At 39.8% G+C, this 18,991-nt stretch overlaps 1 protein-coding gene and 1 long non-coding RNA gene across 18 annotated transcripts in view; one reads left to right on the forward strand and one right to left on the reverse strand.

Moving 5' to 3' along the window:
* Positions 1-972: 972 nt before the first annotated feature.
* LOC146545708 (uncharacterized) lies at positions 973-17,927 on the reverse strand. Its single transcript, XR_014880888.1, has 2 exons — positions 17,425-17,927; positions 973-16,100 (listed from the first exon to the last, which is right to left on the reverse strand). It is a non-coding gene; the product is annotated as an uncharacterized LOC146545708 (long non-coding RNA).
* The window catches only part of MYCBP2 (MYC binding protein 2), a 216,164-nt gene continuing 213,644 nt past the window's right edge, over positions 16,472-18,991 (forward strand). For 16 of the 17 annotated variants that reach the window (XM_085215694.1, XM_085215695.1, XM_085215696.1 and 13 more), the window contains exon 1: positions 16,472-17,192. In XM_085215694.1, the coding sequence (XP_085071820.1) occupies positions 16,909-17,192 (284 nt within the window). In that variant the 5' untranslated portion in view covers positions 16,472-16,908. The remainder of the gene's footprint in view (positions 17,193-18,991) is intronic. The other variant, XM_085215710.1, reaches the window with a different exon arrangement.

Raw genomic sequence — 18,991 nt, forward strand, 5'->3', positions numbered from 1 at the left:
TCCCATCTGCAGATGAGATAAACTCAATAAAGAGCTGCCATCTGAAGGATTGTCTGCCTATTTGGGATGTCCTGGCTCTTCAAATTCCATAATCACACAAAAGCCCATCTCAGATTTTTAAGACTGCTTAAGTTGTTAAACCATTCTGAAAAATCTCAGCCATTAATTTTAGAGTCTCTCCAATTGTATATTACTGTATCTGTATTTGATATCAGCAGAAAAAGTTCTAGTATAATCTCACTAGAAATTAACTAGAACCAGAAACAGTTCTCTCTCATTGTTAAACAACAAATTCACAAATCCTAAAACATAAATAAAATTTCTGAGGCAACTGGGATCAACTAAAAGAATTATGATAAGCTTTCAAAAGATAGTCTTTAATGATTTTTGGAAAAAAATCAAAAAAATTCAAAAAAAATTTGAGGATGTTCTTCCCATTTACTAAATCATTTACAAAATCATTTTCAACCATAGCCTTATAGTAAGAAAGTTAGGGAGCAGAAACACGCACCTCTATAGCCACTGAGTTGACAATTTACACATCCAATGCTCCATACTAAAATGTACTAAGAAATGTCTGCCTAGCTTCCGCACAGCTAAAAAAAGAAAATGTATTTTCATGCAGCAGGCAAGAACATGTGTATGATACACACACACACCTTACTCCTATCTGTATCATATGAGCTGTTTCATTACTTTGATAGGACACAGAAATTTGCCTGATGAGGAAAATGAAGAGTAGCTAAGTTCCTGTTTACAGGATGAATGCCTCTGCTCTGATACATTTTCCTTTTCAAAATACATTTTCTCTTGATTCCCAAATGAACTGTCTTTATTGTGAACTGATTTGTTCTCTGTTTTCTCTTATTTCTAAGTAATAAGTCAGAGTGGAACCAGAAACATTAAATAAAATCTCACACTCCCTCATTATTCACCACTATGTCTGATCTTAATATTTAGAACAGTTAGTAATGCTTTTTTTTTTTTTTTTTTTTTTTTTTTTTTCCTATATTGAAAACACAAGCAGCACTATTACTAGAAGCCTTTCCTGGCAGGGAATTTTTCTGAAGGCACAGGTGATATTTCTAGACATAGGAGGGATTCTTTGCACTGAGAAGAAGATTAATACATTATTGACATGTTTGGTCTTACCTTAACAGTTTCTGTGAGGATTGAAAATACATGCTATGCTAAATTTTTTTGTTGTTTTTGTTTTTGTATGTTTGTGTTTGTATGCTAAATTTTGTTGTTGTTTTTTATGGTATTAAGAAGACAAGAAGAATTCTGAAACTTGCCAAAAACTTTCTAAAATTCACCAAAATCTTGTGAATTACCGTAACTTCTATATACTAAAAGTTGTAACATTTTTTCTCTCTTCATGTATTCATTTTCTCCTTCAACACAGATGCACAAAGAACATCCCTAGACAGTGAATTAACTAAAGAACCTATTACATAGAAATGTTTGTTTTCTTTCATAATGAATGGGAATGAGATGAAGGCTATTTTTAGCAAAGACAGACATTTCTTTCATTCTATTACCATTAGCCAGTTACAAAAAGGAAAAGACCTGATGTTTTACCTAAGAAAAGGTTTGTCTTTTGGAACTATGGAAGGCAAAACTCTTTCCAAAAGCAGCACTCTATCATGAAATTTTCTGGGAAAAAAACCAAACCAACACCATTCACTGCACTCCTTAGATATTCTTTTTAATTAAAACTCACTGGAATCTCAGGTATAGAATCATAGAATCATAGAACCATAGAATGGCCTGAGTTGAAATGGACAACAATGATGATTTAGTTTCAACCCCCTTCCTATGTGCAGGGTCACCAACCACTAGACCAGGCTGCCCAGAGCCACATCCAGCCTGACCTTCAATGCCTCCAGGGATGGGGCATCCACATCTTCCTTGGGCAACATGTTCCAGTGCGTCACTGCCCTCTGAGTGAAAAACTACCTCCTAGTATCTAACCTAAACCTCCTCTGCCTCAGTTTAAAACAATTTCCCTTTATCCTATCACTATCCACCCTCGTAAACAGCCTCTCCCCCCTCCTGTTTATATGCTCCCTTCAAGTATTGGAAGGCCGCAATGAGGTCTGCCCGGAGCCTTCTCTTCTCCAAGCAAAACAAGCCCAGTTCCCTCAACCTTTCCTCATAGGAGGCGCTCTAGATCGCTGATCATCTTAATGACCCTCTAAATCTGTTCTAGGAGTTCTGCGTCTTTCTTGTGCTGGGGGCCCCAGGCCTGGATGTAGTACACCAGATGGGGCCTCACAAGAGCCAAGTGGAGAGGGACAATCACCTCCCTCTCCCTGCTGGCCCAGAACACAGTTGGCCTTCTGTCCAGCTTCTCATCTACCAGGACCCCCAAGTCCTTCTCTGCAGGGCTGCTCTCCAGGAGATCTTCCCCCAGTTTATACATATACCTGGGATTGCCCCGATCCAATTGCAGCATCCTGCACTTGGCCTTATTGAACCTCATTAGGTTTTTATGGGCCCACTTCTCCAGGAATAAAAGATTCCTCAAGCTCTCTGTGCTATTCTCCAAGTTTTATTCTCTTTAATAAGTTTTACTGCAAGTAGATAAAATGATGACAATATAAACTATGAAAGCCACAAGATACATATACTCTTTTTTTCTGCCAGAAGAGCATTTAATACTGCTGTTAACAGGATTTAAATAAATATATTTAAAGAATAACTTGACCCAACCTACATAAAGGGCTAGGAAGTGATCCTTGAAACCAAGGGCAAATGGCATTAACCAGTCTGAAACTGTATGGCATACTGTTGGTCACTTGTTAAGCAAATATTTCTTGGACAGAGCTAAGCCAGTGCAGGCACAGTGGCCAAACTAACAGTTAAGTAGCATGCTCAAGATCAGTTTATACCCCTTTTTTATGTCATCACAGACATACAAAAAACATACACATTAAGCTTATGTATTCTCAAAGTTTTCAAAGTCTTATACAGGCTTCAAGAATTAACAATATATTTTCTGTTTAAATTTTATATGAATCCTTGTGAGCATGTTCTATGCTTTTTTAAAAACAATATTTTTAAACTAGTAGTCCTACATAGAATAAATTTAGAATATTACAGTTCATAAAGGGACAGGTGTAATAAAAGGATGACCTTGAAATCTGAAGGTAGCTATACCAAAGACAGTTCAATCAGTTCAAGTGTTCCCACAATAATAAACTAATATCCTAGAGATTTTCAGATGTTTCTACTTGTGGAAGCTTAGAAAATTTTTAATAGCATATAGAAAAATTGATGTTTACTGACAAAAAACCTGTCCTCCTTTTCATAATTAACTGTTTTATACTATTATGAAGGAATTTATAGTCCCCAGGAGTCTAGATATCACAGTTTAAAAATGTTACACTGGACAAATACCTCCAGTATGTTCACATGCACAGTTTTCACTTATCTTTCTTTTTCATTGAAACAAGACTTCAGATTGATGTGGTTTTGGGGTTCAGTTGGTCTCTTGCTTCCTATCTATTTTCTAATGGAGAAGGTGTTTCCTTCACAGTTTGTTTCCTGATGGTAGTTGAACTTCTGTCTTTCCAAAGCTTCTAAAGCCAAACTGACAAATACGTATAAGATAAAACCATTCTTCCTTCACAAACAAGGAAAATTGAAAGTACACAGGAACTTATATTCATAGAGATAGATTCTTTCCACCTATAAAATAGGTGTACCAGTTTGCATTTGATTTACTCTCAAAGTAACTTGAAATTGCAATAGCATGTATTCTGAGAAGCAACGTAATAATGAGTAAGCAAATTACTCTGAACTACCCCATATTACATTTATTCCACCATTTTCCCTAGTTCTAAACCCAGTAAAGTCCTTACATAACAATCTCTTCCTAATCTTCGTATAAGAGCAGAAGCTGAGATTTTTCTATGACTAAGGCATGTCACTAAAAATGTCAGGAGAAAAATGCATTATAGAATATGATATCTATCTGATAGATTTTTAAGGAACAAAGCTATAGATAATTTTTAAAAATACAACCTGTTCTTTACACTTGAAAGAAAGGCAGAAAGTCAGGAAGAAAGGGAGAAAGGGAGAAAGAGAGAAAGGGAGAAAGGGAGAAAGAGAGAAAGGGAGAAAGGGAGAAATAGAGAGTGTCAGTGATTGCTTATTTTCTTAGGGGGAGGTATTCCTAGGGAATCTAATCACAAGGGAGATACTTTCAGCAACAGTGAGCTAATGAAACCCAAAGGGAAGAAAAAAAGGCAAACTCCAAAGAACATACCACTCTGAGACATTTCTCCTAAATAAATTTATCTATCAACAAATGGGAAACTTTTTAAAAATAATTCTTTTTAATCTGCACATGTAAGACTTTTTATTATAAACTCTGATCATATACTGACTTTCTTTTAAATTTATTACAAAGTATTGACTCATAAATATCATTGAAAAGTTTGTTTTATTTCTGGAGTTTACTCCAAAACAACATCCGCTGCAGAAGGAATGCCAACCTACCAAGATTCAACATGTAGCCTAGGCATCTCCTCTAAATTATAGAATCATAGAATCATAGAATTGTGTACCTAAGTTTAGAATTAGCTTCAGAACAGAGCAGAAGCAAAGCTAGGACCACAAAGCTGGAGTCAAAAGGATTCATGGACATTAACATCAAATACCCTATTTTTTTTCCAATTGATACTCTTAAGAAGAAATGGCTATTTGTCCATAGCTTGCATTCAGGTGGTCCGAATGCCACCTATTAGCCAGCTGATTAATGCCCTAATTGCATTTAGTCATCTCAAGGAAAGGGAGAAGCTATTTTGGAGTGTACATCTTCAGTAAGTAATATTTTACTGATTTTGTTCCCATTTAATGGCTAAGCACTCCTTCAGCAAATATTTGCCCATGGGAACAGATTCATGGATAGATCAGGTGCTCTTCTCCATTAACCTTTTGGGATAACATGCTCTGTTCTCTACTTCTGAAATGGTTTTCTTCAAGACAAATTCATTTGGAAAGTTCTATACAGTTGCAGACAAACAGTGTTTCAAGAGTTTCTTAGATTTCTACAGACTTCTCCCTCCTTGCCTGAAAGCCTCAAGATCAGCCACAGGAGCAATGAGGATGTAGATACAATCATTCATATTATCAAGATGTTATGTATTTTTCAAATCTTTCAGGCAGGGTCCCCCTTAAGATATAAGTAGAATCAAAAAGACCAGTGGGATGGTTAGAACCCCTGAGCTGAGTTTCATGGGTTTTGTCTGGGCAGTAGAGCAATGCAGATGATTGCCAAGCCAGAATCAGTAGGCTTGCAGCAGCTACAGGATGTGTAATTCACCCACTGGCAAAGCATTCAGACTCAGCAGGCAGAGAATGGGATAGCAGGAATGGGATAGCATCCACATAACCAAACTCAACTCGAGGCTTTGTAAGGGGTATAGATTGAGAAATCAGTGATTTCCTTTCTTCTTTGCATTGCTGAACATCTGTTGCACAATTTGAGCTGTGGTGAAATTATATTGACCTTTTCAGCTTGCTGAGGTAGATCAGTGATCTTGAATACACTGCTTTCAGTCTACAAAATTCAAACACTGAGTGGTGCTGAGATGACTAGTTTTAGACAGTACAAGGCAGAGTCTAAGAAAGTATGTCAAAACTGCATGGAACTAGACAAAGAGATTGCCCACAAAAGACAGACATGAGATCATTAGCATCCCTATTGTCTAATCTTTCAGTTTTTACCTATCCAAAATCCATTAGTCTGCTCTAGGACTTCATAGGTAACTTCTGTTTTTCTCTCAACAGAGTGCATGAACTCATAGATCCATTTACATTATTAATGTTTACTGTCTTACAGTTTGCTATCTTCATTGGAATTAGAGTATCCAGATTTCAGCTTCCCCTCATATGTTGAATCATCTACTGTGTCCAGAAGGAATTTCAAGGGACTGTTTCTGCTTATGCTGGCATAAATCTGACGTATCATAGAATCAGGATTCTATGACATATCAGCCCACTGAACTATCATCCATCCTCAAAGGGTACTCATTCAGTCAAAATGGGCCTGAGTCAGTTGCCTAAGCATAGACACGAAGACACCTGACTCCAGCTGCCATTGAAGAAAGGTGAAGATCTCTTACAGAACTTGTGCTTTACTTGTTTGTCCAGTGTACTGGATAACAAAGACATTTGGAACACTCTTTGGAAATCTCAAAAGACATCCATTATGTTTGGGCAACATCTCTGCTTCTGATGCGAGACCAGAACTAGATAATCTCACTCCTGGCAAAGACTGAATCAGTTCTTCCAGTACTTTGGCAGCAGCAGGGCTAGTCTCCCTCCAGTCAGACCTTGAGCCAGTGGCCTCTCAGGCTATCACTTAAAAAAGCTAAATTAATATCAGAGCCAAAGCCATGAAAAAATACTGGAAGATATGTTAGGAACAGGATTTGGAAGAATATGTGAAGCCAGACACATTCATTATTTTATGATTTTGCTGTTTCCTTTCATGTTTTGTACAGAGGGGACACATTTCGGTGATCTTTTCCCCTCTGCAAATGAAGCATTAGTCACAAATAAGAATGCTTAAAAATAGGAGAGAATCCAGAACTTATATCTCTTGAAAAGTCTACAGAGCCCAGAACATAGAGCTTGACAGTGACTTAGCTGAATCCAGTTTAAACATGTGAGAGGCAGTATTCAGTTGCAACAAATATTGCATGGTTCAGCAGGAATTGCTGCTGTGTGTCATCTGTTTTGGAAAATGGATTCATCAGGTAGATTTCCTCATTAACTTACATCCTGACTGGAAAGACAGGCAAAAACCTTCTTTCATGGGAAAACATTCCAGCAAGATTCTTTTGGTTGAAAACTCTTCATTTAGGATATTAATTGAAAGGTCTCTCCTAACAGACTATAATTTTGACTTTCTACTATAGAAACTGGAACAGCATTTTAATTCCTTTAGCAGATTCTTTAGTCTGAGTGACCCCAGGAAAAATTTGTGGGTTTACTCTGTATAATACCAGACCTGTATTTTAAGGCATCACTGGCTCCACTTACAAACTTATGAGTAAAGACAGAAGACTCATGCATGTCCTTATGTACTCCCAATAGCACCTTCAGATGGCAGAATAGCCCAGCATCATCTGAGTTACCCATTGGCTCTTGAGAGTCAGCAGCAACCATCTTCCTCAATTTAGGTCTTCAGTTTTTTTTCCTGAAATCATTTTGGAAAAATCAGGGCACTAAAATGTTTCATTATGCCATCTGGTTAAACTGTTGTTTATTCTTTCAGAATGAACAGCAGTCTGCAGAGGAAAAAGTACAGTTGGGAAAAGAAACAGAAATCTTTGTCTTCTATGTAGTTAATCAAAATAGTCAGATGAAACACTCAGTCAGATTCATCAAGCCTACAAGAGTTCTCTGTTCTTGTCCATATCACTGGTCTTAAATGGAATATCTTAATTAAGTTATCAAATTTTCTTACTGACCTCTTTTTAATTTCCTAATCATTTAATCATATAATCATTTTGGCTGGAAAAAATCTTCAAGACCATCAAGTCCCACCACTAAACCATGTCCCTTAGTGTCACATATTTTTAGTATTTCACGAATCCATTATTTCTGTTTCCTGTTAATCATTGTTTCCTGATGAGTGTCCTTGTTTCTCATTATTTCCTGTTAAATTATGTTGCAAGGCATTTTTGTGGTTTCTAAAATGAATTTATGCATGTAAATATTTGTGAGTGCTAGTAGTGTGGTTGATACACAAATAAATCACTTCCTTTCCCTAAGCTTTCATAAATATACATATAAATAAACAAAAGAGGAAAGGGAAAAATGATGAGGCTTGCTCTCAATCTGACATGAAGCTGGAATGCAGCTGGATCCAGATGTTGGAACACTCTCTCATGTTACATAATTGATATTGCCTTAGTTACTATTAGGCTTTCTGACCTTCCTTTCCAGTATGTACTACTGTCTGATCCACCTCTTCCCAGTATGAACATTTAAAGCTCTAAATTTTTTTTATGCTGGTTCAGATTATGATTAGATAAGGCTTTTGCTGCATTCATCGTGAACCATTCTCTTTAGGATTATTAAAGGAAGTTACAGACTAAATTCAGTAGAAAGCAAGAAGAAAGGGTAAATTTTTTTAATTGCTACAATCAAAGCTTCAGCTTGCTTCTATGCTTACCTTTATAAGCATGTAAATAAATATAAAATAACCTGTCAGAAAACACAGTTTCATGTTAATAAATAAATTATTCTGAAAACTTCAAAGAGAGATGATTATTTTCTCTTCAAACCTTTTATACTTTCTAAACTATCCAAACTATTCATTTCCAAAGCATGTTTAAAGCAATAGACTGTCAGCCAGTTACATTCCTTTAAAATTGATTTGTATTAGCTTTTATTACCAAATATCCGTATACAATTTGCAAATATAACTTTGAACTTGGATGCTTTCAAAAAAAGTTTAAATAGTATGGACAAAAGAGTTAATACATGGGTGGTTAATGTAGCAAATTCTGCTAGATTATTGGCTGCTAGTGTTAGACTGAGTTATGTTATGTGCCTAATTAGATTTTAAACCAGATTATTCTGAGATGCCTAACATTTAGATGACTAAAATTAGATAAAATAAATCCTCCCTTTTGTGATTAGAATAAATAGCCTAGAGAAGTGGTTGTAAATTAGCTCTATTATTCCAAGCATGAATAGAGGCTAATAATTTCTTATTTATCTTTCTGTTATTGTTGTGAGCAGGAAATACTTGAAATATTTGAAAATGTCATAAAAATATAACTAAATAACTTTATATTTTATCTCATTACTTTAAAATCATTATTTTAATAACTGCTTTGAGTGGAGCAAAGTGTCAAAAGCCTCATCAAGATATCTTAAATTCAACACTTACACACGGCACTTTCAGATTATTTCTGAAAGAGCACTGTGTTGCAAACAGCGCTGATCTCAGATCACCTGGCAATCATAAGCCTGCTCCATACTGATCTCAGAAGTATAGTATAGATTGATAGAATCACTTCTCTTTGCCCATCCTTCCCCATTTCGCAATGAAGGCTTACATAAATCCTTGACAATACAGTGTTGTTAGGTGTTACAGTAACGGAGTATGGATTCTTTAAGGACTAAGGAGAATAGGCTGTTTCACTTTCAAGAACAGAGAGAAGTGTATTATTATGAATGAGAAAAGGAAGGAAAAGGAAAGATTGTGTGTGAACTGAAGGATAGCGAAGTGTTTTCTTGATGCATTGAATAATGCTTTCTTAAAGAATTTGTAAAATAAGAAATAAAACCCTGCTGTTTAAAAGCAGAAGATGTACAGGGCTGACAGTTTTCACAACTATGCCACTTTTTGTCTTTTTGCTTATCATAAAAAAACCAACAGCATACTAGAGGTAAAATCTTCATTACAAAACAAACAAAAAACAAACAAAAAAACCTACTAAGTAACTTGACTGCAAAAAAATTGTAGCTTGGAATTTTTTTTGTTTGTGTTTTTTTTTTTTTTTTGTGTGTGTATTTTTATTGTTGTGTGTTTTTATTTATTTATTTATTTATTGGACTTACTAGCTAGCATGAGTGGGACCAGATCCTTGTCAATAATACAAGCACACTTTGCAGTAATTTTTTAAATTCTATCTAAAGATGCCCTATGCACTTATACTATGAGAAATTCTTGCTAATCAGATAATTTATTTATTTCATGGTCTATTGCTTTCTATGGTGTTGATGTTTGAGTCAGAATTTTTTTTAGTACTAACTTGAATGGCTATGCTTGTAACTCTGTCAAAGACAGAAATATTTATTTAATGAGACCTACTTTTATATAACACAATAACTAATGCTATTTCATCTTTGGTTGTCGAGCACTGTAGTCTCTCCTGATACTTGAGTGAGGAGTGACACTAAAATAATTACATGGTAATTATTATTGTCATCCTGTATGTGCTTCTGATACTAGCATAAATTTAGCTTTCCAGTTATATTTTGATAGCTCTTTGAGTACTAGGGACTTCTAGGAAAAAAAGTAGAATGAGAACACTTGAATCTTGAGCTAAGGTTCACAGAGTTTTTATGTGTCTTCTCCACAGATATTCCTAATATCAAATTGAAGTGTTAATGTAAATGGAATGAAAAGTGCAGCACTGCTTCACATAATACAAGCACTTTCCAAATACAGAACAAATGTGTAAGAGTACTTAGTATTTTTAGCAACTTTACTATTTTTACTTCTTAGTAGGAAGAGAGATAGATCTCTTCAGAATGTAGTTTATAAACCTCTTCTAATAACTTAGAATATCCTTCTTACTTCTCCTTTTCTCAATTCATGGGTGTGTTTTAATTTTACTTGTTGTCTTCACTTTGCAGCTGAACAAGTTTAAGCTAACTTGTCTTGTTTTCTGACTTAAAACAAAAAAAGAAATACAAAGAGCAAACCTAGATATATTACTAAAAGCAGGGAAACTATGTTTAAATTTTTCTTCTTTTAGTCGATTATTTCTAGATCTAGGTCTTCTAAAACATTTAGTGTATGTTAAACAATTCTAAATAGAATATTATTAATATATTCATGTGATCATGCCATGAGGATGGGTTGCTTTGTGACTGTGTTCCAGATAGGTATGGTCACCTTTATACCTAGTTCTTGTAGTCCAAGTCCTAGCCCTTCTGGTCCCAGGGACCACTTGACTCAGGATGCTAAGCAGTGTACCATGAAACTCACAAACACAGCTATGAAGTGGGAAGATCCTTTTGACTGTCCTACAGATGCATATTGGTAAGAAAATAATCCTTCTGGTGGCTAATGTAATAATCCTTACTAATTGTAAGTCTACAAGGAGAAGAAAAAAAACCCAGCAAAATAAACAACTAGCCAAAAAACAACAAAACCAAAATAGTGTTGCTCATGTAACAACAGGTGTGTGCATGGCATTCAAGGTTTAGTAAATGCAATGTGATAGTTCATATCTGTGCTCATTTGAACTTATGGCTGAGACAGTTCACGGAGCTTTTCAGAGAAACCCTGGGACTCTGTATTTTTAAAACAACATAAAGCCTGAAAGAAACGTCTGTTCAAGAAACATTTAAGTAACTTTCAGGTACTAAAAATACATTTGTGTGTAACTGCATGGGTTCTTCAGTAGTTGAACCTTAGAATTTTTTTTCTGTGTTCACAGCACCATCCCTTCACTGTAGACTAGCTAGACTTACAAATCCCCCTCAAGTGTTCTAAATATATCCCTGGCATTCTTCCTTGAGACTGGAATTTGTATTTAAGACTGATCTGTTTTATCAATTTGACAAGTCTCAATAATGTAATTTTAGTCTTGCATGAAGACATGGTCCAAATGGAAATATAATCTCAATCCATTTTTCTTTTTGGGATACCCAAGATTATCGTTTGCAGAGTAACATTTGAAGCACTAGGTTGTTTTATGCTAAGCCAGTTTAGCTTATAGAATCATAGAATCCTTAGAACTGGAAGGGACCTTTAAGGGTTATCTAGTCCAACTCCCCTGAAATGAAGATCCAAGACTAGACCAAGTTCACCAGAGCCTGATCTAGCTTCACCTTGAAAGTCTCCAAGGATGGGGCATCCACCACATCTCTGGAAACCTGTTTCAGTGCCTCAACATCCTCATTGTAAAAGACTTTTTCTTTATGTCTAACCAAAATTTACCCTCTAGATTTCAACAGAACATAGGTGCTCTGTGTCTTGTAAAGGATTTACAGTCTCCACATCTCTTGCATCATTTCTTGTGAAGGGTTGGTCTTGAAGACCAAAGTGGTTCCTCCATTCCTGTATTTCTACAGCAGGACTTGTGGATGAGATTGCATCTAAGTCTGTATTTTTTTTTTCTTCACTCAAAATAATAATCCAGTAAGCATTTCATGTTATCTTGGAGAGCACTTGCTGTTTCCAAGGACAATGTCCAATTTCAAATCTTGCTGGCATCTGTAGATTTGAATGTCAAACATTTTTTCTTCCTCTCAACCTAGACAATTTCATAGCCATTATATTTTATGAATCATTAGTAATGTCATCTTTGCAGGTTTCTAATAGTCTTTTTGGTTCTTTGTTTTTTTTTTTTCCACTTCATTCCCACACTCTGGTACTGTTGTTTAAAATATTTTGAGTAACTTTTCTTGCTCTTAATGGTTACTGCAATTTATGTAATATTTCTTTGACTTTGTCTTCATGTGACATCCAGCTGATCAAGACATACATAATGTCTTAAAATGTCATAAATGTATGTAGGAAAATTCTCAATTTCTATGTAATAGTAAAACTTGTGAAATACTATTAAATAATTAACTGCTACAATTTTGAAAGGGAAGTGTTACTCATGAACAGTGTGTCTATTGTATTTTTGTTTATTTTAATGCCAGTCATACCATCACAGTAGAAGTAAAATGTAGAAGATTTCTTTGTTGATTTCACTAGTACTTGAAAGGAATCATTATCTTAACTTCAAGAGCTGATACATATGATACAGCTTTATGAAATGCCTGAGCTGTATGTTTTCACTTTGCACACATTTTTCTCTACTAAGTGACTTTTAAAGAAGAAATTTCAAGGAGAAGATAGCATAGTTCAGCTAAGGCAGACCTAAATTCTAAATGTTACCACAATAGAGTGTTTAAAAACAGAAGTAGGAGAAGGGATGCACAGAGAAACCTTTCAATTAGCAAGCTCTTTGGAATCTGTGACTGCTTGCACACAGAAGAGAAACTATGTTTGTTCTTTTGTTGTTGTTGTTTATTTGTTGTCTTTTAGCATGTCTTTACAATTAATGTTGGGAAAACTTAACTTGCAAAAAAATAAAAAAATAAAAAAAAAAGGAGAAAGAAAAACCAACCATACCTAAGAAAACAAACTTAGAAGTACATTTTTACATTTTTTCACTTTTTTTATTAAGTGAGATTTGTTTTCCTTCTCTTGGTGCTGCATAGATAAGCTAAATGTGGGCTAGCATAAGAAGGTGTGAGCTGGAAAACAAGCTGATATAGGGATGAGCATCCCCATTGTAGGAATGAAGGCGGCCATGTCAACACAGTCACAAGTCAACATAGTTTCTGTTTTGCTCTTTTTATCATTAAAGAATTTTTTGCTGCTTCCAGTGAACAAGAAATTTAACAATCAATTGTAGTAGACTGTAAAAAATGTATCATACTGAGAAAGTTTTAAAGAATCAAAGCCTAGAAATGTAATTCAAAAGTGAAAGGGTCAGATTATGAAACTGTAGAAATTTCCCCTTTATATCCAGTCATGTAGGATATGAGAGTTTTTCAATTACATATTAGTATTTCCTGTTCTGCTGTGTCGAAACTCATGGTAATACAATTAATGTGCGCAGCGATACTGAAGAGCATGGACTGTCGGACTCTGAGTTCCAGATGAGTTTGGAGCTATTTTTTCAGATAGAAACTATTCATAAAGGTGCCAAGTTCATGAATGCAACTGCTGAAAATCCCACCTTAAGGTAAAAGAGAGACGCTGACTGACAAAGCGCTTCATTCAATACCAGCAAGTAAATGGTACCAAAAAGGAAGAGGATATTGTCAGAAGATACATTCTGGTTGCAAAGCAAAACTACCAAAAAATAGTCACTTTCTGTTGACTGAGATTATGCTTATAATGAATTGAATACAAGCGTCTTCTGGTAGATGAAAAGCACTACAGCTACATAAAACAAAGGGCTAATCTGGTGTGAACAGATTCTTTAAAACCATATCACTGTTTTTAACTTTTGAATTAACAAGTCTGAACACGTAATTATTTTATACCAATTGCAGAAGTATGCAATTGCCCATGTCTCTGGTCCTGGGGAGCCAAGAACTGGCCCACTACTCCAGGTGTAGCCTCACTAATGCTGAGCAGAGAGAAAGGATCATCTCCCTTGACCTGTCGGCAATGCTTTGCCTAATGCAGTATCTTTTGCAACAATGACACACTGCTGGCTCATGTTCAGTATGGTGTCCACCCAGACCCCCAGTCCTTTCCTGCAGGCTGTTTTCCTTGCCCCCAGCAAGTCCTGCTGCTGGGGCTTCTTCTCTTCAATTGTGGTGTCAGTTATCAAATATTTTAGTTCATCCTGCTGAAGTTTGTGGGAGGAGTCACTGCAGACACTGAGATTCCCTCCAAAAAGCAAAGACTTAAGATAAAAAGAGATGCAGAACAGCAGTTGCAGTTTGCAAAGAGCAATATTCCACACACTGTGTGCAGCTCTGTACAACACCAGCCTAGACATGTTCTAGAGTGTGGAGCAATACGCAAGAATTGCAATAAATTGCATCATTTTCCTAAAACTTTGCCAGTACTTGACTTTTATAGCACTTGTATTAAGATGGCTACAACAGCATACGTGCAGAAGAAAGGTTTTGAGATTTGATGTGCAATTTTACACCAGAAGATAGCTCATTTATCAGGCACTGTGTGTCTGGTGAAGAGTAGCAGCTGTTGCAACAAATTATAAAATAAGCTAAACAGGCTCTCAGTTCTTGCCTGCGCGAATGATTTCAGGCAGTCTCTAAAACAGGAGTGAAAAAGGCTTATCATTCTGTTTGCCAGAGCAAAAACAATTTGGTGGGGCTGGCACCATGAGACATGGAGCTTGTTTCTTTGTGGTTTCTTTTCTCACTGCTGAATTATCCTTTTCCTTTTTTTCTCCTCCCCACAAATTCTGCAGTATATAAATTATAAGGAAGGCTTTTTCTGTAGTTAGTATTTTAAGTACTTAGCGGATGGTTTCTGGTGCCTCAAAGTACATTCAGAAAGCAACATTTTCTCAGTGATGGCACCAATCTGGCTAACTTTGTTACCAGGCCAACTATTCCAAATAAGTCCTGTACAGTTTATTATCTTTAGCATCCTTCATTCTCTGTATAAAGTATTTGAAATTTGGCATGAACACTTAAGAGTATAGGAGCATAACAAAGATGACAGTTATATAGTTCATTTATATTTGCTGTTAATCAGAAAGTTGTTTGCAACTCTATCTATACAGATAGAGCCCTGTAAGAGGGCTGCTCCAAAAGTAATGTCTTCTATTTTATGTTGGCCTGTGATGTCAGAGGCAGATGTTGGCGAGTAGAGGCTGAATCTTCTTACCAGTATTCCATTACACGTTGTTGCCATGCAACAGATGGCAGCAGAGGAGCAGTCTGACAACATGGCGTCTGACATGGAAGTACGTATGGAGCAAAGGTGTGTCACTCAATTCTTTCATGTGAAAAAAATGGTACTCACTGACATTCATTGATGTTTACTGGGCAATTGTGGAGACCAAACATTGGATGTGAGCACAGTGAGGCACTGGGTGGTGCATTTCATCAGTGCTGACAGCGACAGAGGGTCATCTCCACTGATACAGATATTTATAAGTTCACCAAACAGGTCCTTGTTCAGAATTTGCTCTCTCAAGTAGTGTTGTTGTATGTGTTGTTGTTTCCATGGAAATAAATAGGAGGCATTACTTTCAGAGCCACCTACACATCCGTATTCATTAGCAACAGAATTCCAGAATTTTTTAGGCCCTCACTTGGAAAATAAATGAAGGACAGTATGCACTGTGTTTGGGAGATAGTTTTTTTACAGACTTAAATCCAAGCTGCATTTTACATGCAGTCTTATTTTAGTATAGATTATTTTTACAGGACATACTTTGACCTGTATGCTTGAAGCTTTCAGCTGGGTAAAACAGTAGAAAGGGTGACAGAACTGCAGAGCTAAAATTACAAGAGATAAAAAGTGAAAATTAAAGAAATGCATGAAAGGACGTAACAGAATATGTGCTGCAAGGGCACATGCTCCTGTGCCCACTTTTCCTCTAAAGACATGCAGGGCATCCTGGGACCAGTGAAGATGATCTAAGGAAATTTTGACCACATGTAGCTATTGCATGTAGGGATCCAAGTGTTAAAAAAGAGTTCATCCCTCCCTGCCAGAGTCTGACCTGCTCGTGGTACAGAGCACAAAGGCTGTGGGAGCCCGGTGTTGCAGTTGGTCACACCAGTGCAAGTCCACAAGGCAGAGCAGAGATTGTAGCACGAGGGGACAGCACAGTGATGGTCTCCTAGAACAGAATCACAGAATGGCTCGGGTTGGAAAGGACGTCAAGGATCATGAGGCTCCAACCCCCCTGCCACATGCAGGGCCACCAACCTCCCCATTTAATACTAGATCAGGCTGCCCAGGAACCCATTCAACCTGGCCTTGAACACCTCTAGGGACAGGGCATCAATAACCTCTGGGACAGTGAAAGAAAACCACTCCCCTCTGTACTCAACAAACATGAGGGATCTCCTCAGGTGCCCGTGGCCCACACAGTCACGGCCACACCCCGCCCTGAAGGAGCAATGCCCCTCCACGCTGAAGACCGCCGCCAGCTGCTGAAGGCAGGTGCGGCACCCCACTCACCCCGCACTTCCCGGGGGCTGCTCGGGAGGCGGGGCGGCGCATGCGCTTGTCTCCGGGAAGGAGGTGGGGCCCAGGCGGCTGCGCGGCCAGGGCGGCGGCGCCGAGCTGAAACTCCAGAGGGGAAGCGGTAGCCGCTGGCCTCCACCCCCTGTTGCGGGAGGAGGAAGCGACCGGCTGGGTCGCCGGCCCCGAGGTGTACGGTGCTGACCGGAGCTCGGTGCGTCCGCCTGCGGGAGAGAGCGGCGGCGGCCGGCGCTGCGTCTGGGCCGGAGGGACAGTCGAGGGGAGTGGCGGGCGCGTTTCCGCAGCCCGGCCCCGGCCCGAGTGGATGCGCAGCCCACGGGGCGGTGGCGGCGTCAGCGGCCTCCCCATGGCTGGGCCCCGGCGGTGAAGGCAACGGGAGCCGCCTGTGTGCGCGCCGGGCCGACGGGCAGCGCAGCCACCAGGGGGCGGACGGGGAGGGGATGAGCGCCGCAGCCGCCGCCTCTGCGGGAGCAGCCGTCGCCTCCTGCACCGGGGCAGAGGGCGGCTTCTTCTTCCTCTCCGGCGGCTCCGCTCTTGTGGGGGCCATGGGGCCCGAGGAGGGCTCAGGAGGCGCGTTGGGAGCCCTGCCCGGAGCCCTGCCGCCGCCTTCGGGCTGCCGGGGCCGCTACCAACTGCTGCTCTCGGGGAAGGCCCTGGCCGACAGATACCGGAAGATTTACACGGCGGCGCTGAGCGACCGGGAGCTGGGCGGCCACCCGGGCAGGTAACGCGCTCCTCTCCCCCCCGCGGTGTTGTAGAAGCCCTTCCCCGAGCTGTCTTCCCGCTCGTTGCCCCGTGCCATGCGGCCGCTGCTGCGGATAACGCGGCCTCGGGGTGGGTGGGAGCGGCGATGCAGCCGCCCGTGTGCTGTCCCCACCCTGCAGCCTGGCCCTGTCGCCCGCCCGCCGTCACGGCGCAGATGGCGCTGCCACCCCAGAGGCCGGCGGAGTGCTCACCTGCGGCCGTTTCCCCTCCCCCTCCCGCTGGCCCGGAGCGGGAGCACGCCCAGATCGAAACGGAGCGCTGCGTTCTCGCTCTTTCCTTCCTCGGGAGGCCCCTAGGGCAGGCCGCTGTCTCCTGGCTGTCCCCGTGTCCAAACGTGTTGCTCCGCTGGCAGTGCCTGTTGTCCCCCACCGCCCGGCGGCTAGAGAAGCCCTTTCCGCGGGGAGGCGGCTGCCCCCACCCGCCTGTTGCTCCGCCGCGGCTCACCTGGGCCGTTAAACCGCAGAGCTGCGGGATGAGACGATGCGGGGCTGCCGGGAGGGGGGGAGGGGGTGAGGAACCGTTGCACCCGTTATTGCTCTGCACCGCTCCGCCCCCCCTCACTCCCCGCCTGGAGGAGCCCGGGCCGAGCCCTTTGTGTGAGGAGGCTGAAGGGTGGTCGTTCCTTGGCATCCCTCCGTGTCCGGGTGCGCCCCATTGTTCCTCTCTGGAGGGTGCTGGTGTTGTGGATGGCACGAGAACGGGCGGTTCCTGCATGAGAATCCCTGTGCGGTGTCAGGCCGTGGTGTGGGGAGGCCTGATCGTAGGTGACACTCAGGTTGCTGTTGTAAGTTGGTAATGGCTATGAGACACGAGGTAGGCATCTCTGCGTGTGTTCTGCTTTTTTCGTGTTTTTTTTTTTTGTGTGTGTGTCTGAGCTGAGTTGCAGGAGTTATTCCCTAAAGGAGGGTGCATACAAGAGGGGAACGGTGTAAGAAACCAGAAGAACAATGTAACTTTCCCAAATTGCTCTTGGCTGCTGTCACAAACATGGACTTACAAAGGTTTACCTGTGGCATCTTTGTAATTACTGAGCTCTCTTCAGAGTATCTGACAGGGAGACTACACTTCTTTATGCACACATACATATGCAAGCATCATATTATATACACTGTGTCTGTGTGTATATATCTGTAGTACCTTTAGATGTTCAGTATTGCCACGCCTCTGAATTTTCTTACCCTCATTATCTCTTAGCTAAGTGTTCATTCTTTCACATCATCTTTTCCTCCTTTTGAGCACACAATCCTGCAACTGCAAGTAAGTGTTGAACTTTAATCAGGCATGTGATTGTTCTGTGGCATTCAGATGTCTACCTGAATTCTTATCTTGACATGTCTCTATTGCTTAAAGCTGTAGTAAAGCTGTAGTTTTGGATTTGTTTTGTCCTCAATAGTTTCTGGTTTCATCATAATTACACTGGTGTCTTTTCAACATACTGTTGTAGAAAATACCGGCTTTAGGTGAGTGTCAATTTCTGTGTTTCTTTTAATTGACATACTTAAGGTATTTGCTTTTAACACCAAGATTTTGTAAGCTTCTTGCTGAGTTTGTTTCTGTTTAACAGGTTGTTGTGAGGCTGGCAATTAAAAGAAACAGTGACATTGAAAAGTTACTGTATACCTTTGGTTTTGAAGATCAGATTGTGGTTTCTTGTGGCTGCATTGTGTCATCATAGAGCAAATCCAAGATGCCTGTATCTTCTACATGGGGGAAACAGATTGTCTCAAGGTCAATGACTGCTAGCTAGTTTCAGGGAAT

Source organism: Meleagris gallopavo, chromosome 1 (genome assembly GCF_905368555.1).
Source record: "Meleagris gallopavo chromosome 1, MGAL_WU_HG_1.1, whole genome shotgun sequence".
In the NCBI taxonomy this organism is placed as follows: Eukaryota; Metazoa; Chordata; class Aves; order Galliformes; family Phasianidae; genus Meleagris; species Meleagris gallopavo.